The sequence below is a fragment of the Salvelinus fontinalis genome, chromosome 24 (genome assembly GCF_029448725.1).
Source record: "Salvelinus fontinalis isolate EN_2023a chromosome 24, ASM2944872v1, whole genome shotgun sequence".
NCBI lineage: Eukaryota > Metazoa > Chordata > Actinopteri > Salmoniformes > Salmonidae > Salvelinus > Salvelinus fontinalis.
The window spans coordinates 46,539,212-46,548,848 of record NC_074688.1 but is presented as its reverse complement, the minus strand read 5'-3'; the positions used below and the strand labels follow the sequence as shown (position 1 = coordinate 46,548,848).

The 9,637-nt window shown below is 47.9% G+C and overlaps 1 protein-coding gene across 1 annotated transcript in view; it reads left to right on the top strand.

Moving 5' to 3' along the window:
- Positions 1-9,637, top strand: part of LOC129822492 (1,4-alpha-glucan-branching enzyme-like) — a 355,318-nt gene that overhangs the window by 45,085 nt on the left and 300,596 nt on the right. The window contains exon 3 of the mRNA XM_055880812.1: positions 7,844-7,959. Within this exon, the coding sequence (XP_055736787.1) occupies positions 7,844-7,959 (116 nt within the window). The remainder of the gene's footprint in view (positions 1-7,843; positions 7,960-9,637) is intronic.

Below are 9,637 nucleotides of genomic sequence, written 5' to 3'. Positions count from 1 at the left end.
TTTCCAATAACTATCGAGGGTCTTATTCTGGTGACATGATCGATGCTTGGCTGCCGTTATAGGCTATATTCATAATCTAGCTGTGGTTTAAAGCGCCCGTGCCAAGACCGGAGTGGGAACATTCACGATATAACGCATTTCATTTCAGACAAAACCATCAGTAGAGCTGAAAATTGAAATCCGTGTCACTTTTACGTGCACTACATCACCACGCACACACACAGCCTTTTATCAAGCAAGTCAATTTGATGGAAACTCATCTATAGTGGGAAAATGTGCATGCTGATTTTAAATAAATATATAATTTTAAATATGCGCATTGAAAATCTGTCGCCAATTGGTTAGAAACCTTGCTAGTGATGTAGTTTACAGCTTTGGACATCACACTACCGTCTGACGGATGTAGGAACTGCTGGACAGAGACTGCCGTCCCCTGCTGGAAGCTTTTAGTTTTTTATCGAAATGTTTCACCTTGTCAGGTGGAGAGATGGCTCAGGTCATAGACCCACATGGCAGAGGAATCTATCTGTAAATCGCAGCACCCTCGTATCGAATCTTGAGAGCCTATTTCGATTTGTTTTCCCCTCAGTGATTGTGAATGAAACAGCTGTTTTTGATAATATAAATATAAAATAAAAAATATATAAAATTTATAAAAGACATTTGAATACACACATATATATTTTTTTGTTGTCAAAGTGAGTTAAATATGTTTAATTCCTTAGTTTAACCCCCATTCAAAATTGTCAGGCACTTGCCACGTGATAAATGACGTACAAACCTTTGTTTTGATCCTGCTGTGGATTTCAAAACTGTGACCTCTACTGGACACCACTTACAAACAAACAAACAAATGATCCTACTCTCGCTTGACAAGTGTCTCAGCTTGTAAAGCAGCGGTGAATAGGACTCATGACCTGGAAGTACAGGATCCAGTTCCTGTTTTTAGACCATAAAAACAAAATGATATGCACCTCCAGAAATTGCAGCCCAAAATAAATGCTTGACAGAGTTCAACAGACAAATATCAACATCAACTGTTCAGAGGAGACTGCGTGAATCAGTCCTTCACGGTCGAATTGCTGCAAGGAAACCACTACTAAAGGACACCGATAAGAAGACACTTGCTTGGGCCAAGAAACACGAGCAGTTAGACCAGTAGAAATCTGTCCTTTGGTGTGATGAGTCCAAATTTGAGATTTTTGGTTCCAACTGCCGTGTCTTTGTGACGCAGAGTAGGTGAACGGATGACCTCCGCATGTGTGGTTCCCACCGTGAAGCATGGAGGAGGAGGTGTGATGTGTCGGGGTGATTTGCTGGTTACACGGTCTGGGATTTATTTTGAATTCAAGGCACACTTAACCAGCATGGTTACCACAGCATTCTGCAGCGATACGCCATCCCATCTGGTTTGCACTTAGTCCCACTATCATTTGTTTTTCAATAGGACAATGACCCAAAACACCTCCAGGCTGTGTAAGGGCTATTTTATTTTATTTATTTATTTATTTTTTATCCCCTTTTCTCCCCAATTTTCGTGGTATCCAATCGCTAGTAATTACTATCTTGTCTCATCGCTACAACTCCCGTACGGGCTCGGGAGAGACGAAGGTCGAAAGCCATGCGTCCTCCGAGGCACAACCCAACCAAGCCGCACTGCTTCTTTTACACAGCGCGCCTCCAACCCAGAAGCCAGCCGCACCAATGTGTTGGAGGAAACACCGTGCACCTGGCCCCCCTTGGTTAGCGCGCACTGCGCCCAGCCCGCCACAGGAGTCGCTGTAGTGCGATGAGACAAGGAAATCCCTACCGGCCAAACCCTCCCTAACCCGGACGACGCTAGCCCAATTGTGCGTCGCCCCACGGACCTCCCGGTCGCAGCCGGCTGCGACAGAGCCTGGGGGCGAACCCAGAGACTCTGGTGGCGCAGTTAGCACTGCGATGCAGTGCCCTAGACCACTGCGCCACCCGGGAGGCCCGTGTAAGGGCTATTTGACCAAGAATGAGAGTGATGGAGTGCTGTGTCAGATGGCCTGGCCTCCACAATTATCTGACAACCCAATTCAGATGGTTTGGGATGAGTTGGGCCGCAGAGTGAAGGAAAAACAGCCAACAAGTCCTCAGCATATGTTGGAACTCCTTCAAGACTGTTGGAAAAGTATTCCTCATGAAGCTGGTTGAGAGAATGCCAAGAGTGTGCAAAGCTGTCATCAAAGCAAAGGGTGGCTACTTTGAAGAATCTCAAATATATAAATAATATTTTGATTTATTTAACACACTTTTTTGGTTACTCCATATGTGTTGTTTCATAGTTTTGATGTCTTCACTATTATAATTTTTTAAATTCGGAGTATTTATAAACATAGACTGATCTGTTTTTTTTTTCTTTCTTTAACATCCTAAATCTCAACGGTGCGTCCGTCTTTTGTAAATGTGTACGCTTGAGGTGAAAAGTAGGTCACCTCCATATTATGCTCGTTCCAAAGTTAACATTACCAGGTGATCGATGACGTCCGAAGCTTTGCTTGATAAGTGCACCAACTTATGTTGCTCTTCGTCCTGTTTAGTTTGGACTTTGAGTTTATTGATTCTTGCACACATGGATAAAACCGAAGAAATGCAGAATTTACATTCGTTTAATAAAGAAATCACTTAGAAAAAAAGAATAATGCTTAAAATACATGGTGTAATAGAATACAGTACACTACAGGATATATTTTTATAGTAGAAACAAATCTAAAAATGTGCTTTTTAAAAATACTTTTGAGGGAATACATTTAAGAGCTAGAGTTGTTGTAAAGTCTGACAGCAGTGGGTGGAGTTGAGTTTCTCAGGTGATTCGTACGGGCAGTGGTACAGGACAGGTTGTGGCTACATCTCAGGTGATTCGTACAGGCAGTGGTACAGGACAGGTTGTGGCTGTTTCTCAGGTGAGTCGTACAGGCAGTGGTACAGGACAGGTTGTGGCTACATCTCAGGTGATTTGTACAGGCAGTGGTACAGGACAGGTTGTGGCTACATCTCAGGTGATTTGTTCCAACAGTGGTACAGGACAGGTTGTGGCTACATCTCAGGTGATTTGTACAGGCAGTGGTACAGGACAGGTTGTGGCTACATCTCAGGTGATTTGTACGGGCAGTGGTACAGGACAGGTTGTGGCTGTTTCTCATGTGATTCGTACAGGCAGTGGTACAGGACAGGTTGTGGCTGTTTCTCAGGTGATTTGTTCCAACAGTGATACAGGACAGGTTGTGGCTGTTTCTCAGGTGATTCGTACAGGCAGTGGTACAGGACAGGTTGTGGCTACATCTCAGGTGATTCGTACAGGCAGTGATACAGGACAGGTTGTGGCTACATCTCAGGTGATTTGTACGGGCAGTGGTACAGGACAGGTTGTGGCTACATCTCAGGTGATTTGTACAGGCAGTGGTACAGGACAGGTTGTGGCTACATCTCAGGTGATTTGTTCCAACAGTGGTACAGGACAGGTTGTGGCTACATCTCAGGTGATTTGTACAGGCAGTGGTACAGGACAGGTTGTGGCTACATCTCAGGTGATTCGTACAGGCAGTGATACAGGACAGGTTGTGGCTACATCTCAGGTGATTCGTACAGGCAGTGGTACAGGACAGGTTGTGGCTACATCTCAGGTGATTCGTTCCAACAGTGGTACAGGACAGGTTGTGGCTACATCCCAGGTGATTCGTACAGGCAGTGGTACAGGACAGGTTGTGGCTACATCTCAGGTGAGTCGTACAGGCAGTGGTACAGGACAGGTTGTGGCTACATATCAGGTGATTCGTACAGGCAGTGGTACAGGACAGGTTGTGGCTGTTTCTCAGGTGATTTGTACAGGCAGTGGTACAGGACAGGTTGTGGCTACATCTCAGGTGAGTCGTACAGGCAGTGGTACAGGACAGGTTGTGGCTACATCTCAGGTGATTCGTACAGGCAGTGGTACAGGACAGGTTGTGGCTACATCTCAGGTGAGTCGTACAGGCAGTGGTACAGGACAGGTTGTGGCTACATCTCAGGTGATTCGTACAGGCAGTGGTACAGGACAGGTTGTGGCTACATCTCAGGTGAGTCGTACAGGCAGTGGTACAGGACAGGTTGTGGCTACATCTCAGGTGATTAGTTCCAACAGTGGTACAGGACAGGTTGTGGCTACATCTCAGGTGATTCGTTCCAACAGTGGTACAGGACAGGTTGTGGCTACATCTCAGGTGAGTCGTACAGGCAGTGATACAGGACAGGTTGTGGCTACATCTCAGGTGATTCGTACAGGCAGTGGTACAGGACAGGTTGTGGCTACATCTCAGGTGATTCGTTCCAACAGTGGTACAGGACAGGTTGTGGCTGTTTCTCAGGTGATTCGTACAGGCAGTGGTACAGGACAGGTTGTGGCTACATCCCAGGTGATTCGTACAGGCAGTGATACAGGACATGTTGTGGCTACATCTCAGGTGAGTCGTACAGGCAGTGGTACAGGACAGGTTGTGGCTACATCCCAGGTGATTCGTACAGGCAGTGATACAGGACATGTTGTGGCTACATCTCAGGTGAGTCGTACAGGCAGTGGTACAGGACAGGTTGTGGCTACATCTCAGGTGAGTCGTACAGGCAGTGGTACAGGACAGGTTGTGGCTACATCCCAGGTGATTCGTACAGGCAGTGATACAGGACATGTTGTGGCTACATCTCAGGTGAGTCGTACAGGCAGTGGTACAGGACAGGTTGTGGCTGTTTCTCAGGTGAGTCGTACAGGCAGTGGTACAGGACAGGTTGTGGCTACATCTCAGGTGATTCGTACAGGCAGTGATACAGGACAGGTTGTGGCTGTTTCTCAGGTGATTCGTACAGGTAGTGGTACAGGACAGGTTGTGGCTACATCTCAGGTGATTCGTACGGGCAGTGGTACAGGACAGGTTGTGGCTACATCTCAGGTGATTTGTTCCAACAGTGGTACAGGACAGGTTGTGGCTACATCTCAGGTGATTTGTTCCAACAGTGGTACAGGACAGGTTGTGGCTACATCTCAGGTGATTCGTTCCAACAGTGGTACAGGACAGGTTGTGGCTACATCTCAGGTGATTTGTTCCAACAGTGGTACAGGACAGGTTGTGGCTACATCTCAGGTGATTCGTTCCAACAGTGGTACAGGACAGGTTGTGGCTACATCCCAGGTGATTCGTACAGGCAGTGGTACAGGACAGGTTGTGGCTACATCTCAGGTGATTTGTACGGGCAGTGGTACAGGACAGGTTGTGGCTACATCTCAGGTGAGTCGTACAGGCAGTGGTACAGGACAGGTTGTGGCTACATCTCAGGTGATTTGTACGGGCAGTGGTACAGGACAGGTTGTGGCTGTTTCTCAGGTGATTTGTACAGGCAGTGGTACAGGACAGGTTGTGGCTACATCTCAGGTGAGTCGTACAGGCAGTGGTACAGGACAGGTTGTGGCTACATCTCAGGTGATTCGTACAGGCAGTGGTACAGGACAGGTTGTGGCTACATCTCAGGTGATTCGTACGGGCAGTGGTACAGGACAGGTTGTGGCTACATCTCAGGTGATTCGTACAGGCAGTGGTACAGGACAGGTTGTGGCTACATCTCAGGTGAGTCGTACAGGCAGTGGTACAGGACAGGTTGTGGCTACATCTCAGGTGATTCGTACGGGCAGTGGTACAGGACAGGTTGTGGCTACATCTCAGGTGATTCGTACAGACAGTGGTACAGGACAGGTTGTGGCTGTTTCTCAGGTGATTTGTTCCAACAGTGATACAGGACAGGTTGTGGCTGTTTCTCAGGTGATTTGTTCCAACAGTGGTACAGGACAGGTTGTGGCTACATCTCAGGTGATTCGTACAGGCAGTGGTACAGGACAGGTTGTGGCTGTTTCTCAGGTGATTCGTACAGGCAGTGGTACAGGACAGGTTGTGGCTACATCCCAGGTGAGTCGTACGGGCAGTGGTACAGGACAGTTTGTGGCTGTTTCTCAGGTGATTCGTACAGACAGTGGTACAGGACAGGTTGTGGCTACATCTCAGGTGATTTGTTCCAACAGTGGTACAGGACAGGTTGTGGCTACATCTCAGGTGAGTCGTACAGGCAGTGATACAGGACAGGTTGTGGCTACATCTCAGGTGATTCGTACAGGCAGTGGTACAGGACAGGTTGTGGCTACATCTCAGGTGATTCGTACAGGCAGTGGTACAGGACAGGTTGTGGCTACATCTCAGGTGATCTGTTCCAACAGTGGTACAGGACAGGTTGTGGCTACATCTCAGGTGATTCGTACAGGCAGTGGTACAGGACAGGTTGTGGCTGATTCTCAGGTGATTTGTACGGGCAGTGATACAGGACAGGTTGTGGCTACATCTCAGGTGATTCGTTCCAACAGTGGTACAGGACAGGTTGTGGCTGTTTCTCATGTGATTTGTTCCAACAGTGGTACAGGACAGGTTGTGGCTGTTTCTCATGTGATTTGTTCCAACAGTGATACAGGACAGGTTGTGGCTGTTTCTCAGGTGATTTGTTCCAACAGTGATACAGGACAGGTTGTGGCTGTTTCTCAGGTGATTTGTTCCAACAGTGATACAGGACAGGTTGTGGCTGTTTCTCATGTGATTTGTTCCAACAGTGATACAGGACAGGTTGTGGCTGTTTCTCAGGTGATTTGTTCCAACAGTGATACAGGACAGGTTGTGGCTGTTTCTCATGTGATTTGTTCCAACAGTGATACAGGACAGGTTGTGGCTGTTTCTCAGGTGATTTGTTCCAACAGTGATACAGGACAGGTTGTGGCTGTTTCTCATGTGATTTGTTCCAACAGTGATACAGGACAGGTTGTGGCTGTTTCTCATGTGATTTGTTCCAACAGTGATACAGGACAGGTTGTGGCTGTTTCTCATGTGATTTGTTCCAACAGTGATACAGGACAGGTTGTGGCTGTTTCTCAGGTGATTTGTTCCAACAGTGATACAGAGTGGTGATGCAGTGATACAAGACAGTGTTGCATCGATACAGGGTGGGGATGCAGGGCGGCGATACAGGGCGGCGATGCAGTATTGTGATGCAGGACAGTGATGCGGCGATACAGTATTGCGATGCAGGGCGGCGATGCAGGGCGGCGATACAGTGATGCAGTGTTACAGGACAGTGATGCGGCGATACAGGGCGGCGTTACAGGGCGGCGATGTGGCGATACAGGGCGGCGTTACAGGGCGGCATTACAGGGCGGCGATGTGGCGATACAGGGCGGCGATACAGGGCGGCGATGTGGCGATACAGGGCGGCGATACAGGGCGGCGATACAGGGCGGCGTTACAGGGCTGCGATGTGGCGATACAGGGTTGTGATACAGGGCGGCGATACAGGGCTGCGATGTGGCGATACAGGGCGGTGATACAGGGCGGCGTTACAGGGCTGCGATGTGGCGATACAGGGCGGTGATACAGGGCGGCGATACAGGGCGTCGATACAGGGTGGCGTTACAGGGCTGCGATGTGGCGATACAGGGCGGTGATACAGGGCGGTGATACAGGACAGGTTGTGGCTGTTTTCTCAGGAGCCTGCTGGTGGTTTAGTACTTAATAAATATTCTAAATACTTTTGGTGCCGATTTGTTATCAATTTTGCAAATACATGCCCACATATTGGGCAGAAAAACACAATATCAATGTCTGGCATCTCCTTGCTAGGCCTACATCCAGACTACTTCACATTTTGGGAGAATGTAGCCTATATGTTTATAGTACAGAAATCGAATACTATATATGTTATTGTATATGCAGTATGTGTAGTAGAAACATTAAATAAATCATTATCTTTTGTTTCATAGATGGTTGGGACAACTTCTCTCACCCGTACAAGAAGAAAGAGTTTGGAAAATGGGAACTGTGTCTGCCCCCCAAGCATGACAAGTCACCAGCCATCGAACACAACACCAAACTCAAGGTAAGCTTACAGTAATGTTATATACACTGCTCAAAAAAATAAAGGGAACACTTAAACAACACAATGTAACTCCATGTCAATCACACTTCTGTGAAATCAAACTGTCCACTTAGGAAGCAACACTGATTGACAATACATTTCACATGCTGTTGTGCAAATGGAATAGACAAAAGGTGGAAATTATAGGCAATTAGCAAGACACCCTCAATAAAGGAGTGGTTCTGCAGGTGGTGACCACAGACCACTTCTCAGTTCCTATGCTTCCTGGCTGATGTTTTGGTCACTTTTGAATGCTGGCGGTGCTTTCACTCTAGTGGTAGCATGAGACGGAGTCTACAACCCACACAAGTGGCTCAGGTAGTGCAGTTCATCCAGGATGGCACATCAATGAGAGCTGTGGCAAGAAGGTTTGCTGTGTCTGTCAGCGTAGTGTCCAGAGCATGGAGGCGCTACCAGGAGACAGGCCAGTACATCAGGAGACGTGGAGGAGGCCGTAGGAGGGCAACAACCCAGCAGCAGGACCGCTACCTCCGCCTTTGTGCAAGGAGGAGCACTGCCAGAGCCCTGAAAAATGACCTCCAGCAGGCCACAAATGTGCATGTGTCTGCTCAAACGGTCAGAAACAGATTCCATGAGGGTGGTATGAGGGCCCGATGTCCACAGGTGGGGGTTGTGCTTACAGCCCAACACCGTGCAGGAAGTTTGGCATTTGCCAGAGAACACCAAGATTGGCAAATTTGCCACTGGCGTCCTGTGCTCTTCACAGATGAAAGCAGGTTCACACTGAGCACATGAGCACATGTGACAGATGTGACAGAGTCTGGAGACGCCGTGGAGAACGTTCTGCTGCCTGCAACATCCTCCAGCATGACCGGTTTGGCGGTGGGTCAGTCATGGTGTGGGGTGGCATTTCTTTGGGGGGCCGCACAGCCTTACATCTGCTCGCCAGACGTAGCCTGACTGCCATTAGGTACCGAGATGAGATCCTCAGACCCCTTGTGAGACCATATGCTGGTGCGGTTGGCCCTGGGTTCCTCCTAATGCAAGACAATGCTAGACCTCATGTGGCTGGAGTGTGTCAGCAGTTCCTGCAAGAGGAAGGCATTGATGCTATGGACCGCCCGTTCCCCAGACCTGAATCCAATTGAGCACATCTGGGACATCATGTCTCGCTCCATCCACCAACGCCACGTTGCACCACAGACTGTCCAGGAGTTGGCGCCACCTCATCAGGAGCATGCCCAGGCGTTGTAGGGAGGTCATACAGGCACGTGGAGGCCACACACACTACTGAGCCTCATTTCGACTTGTTTTAAGGAAATTACATCAAAGTTGGATCAGCCTGTAGTGTGGTTTTCCACTTTAATTTTGAGTGTGACTCCAAATCCAGACCTCCATGGGTTGATAAATTTGATTTCCATTGATCATTTTTGTGTGATTTTGTTGTCAGCACATTCAACTATGTAAAGAAAAAAGTATTTAATAAGAATATTTTATTCATTCAGATCTAGGATGTGTTATTTTAGTGTTCCCTTTATTTTTTTGAGCAGTGTATATTATCCAGCTAGGCCTACAGTAATGGTATATATTATCCAGCTAGGCCTACAGTAATGGTATATGTTATCCAGCTAGGCCTACAGTAATGGTATATGTTATCCAGCTAGGCCTACAGTAATGC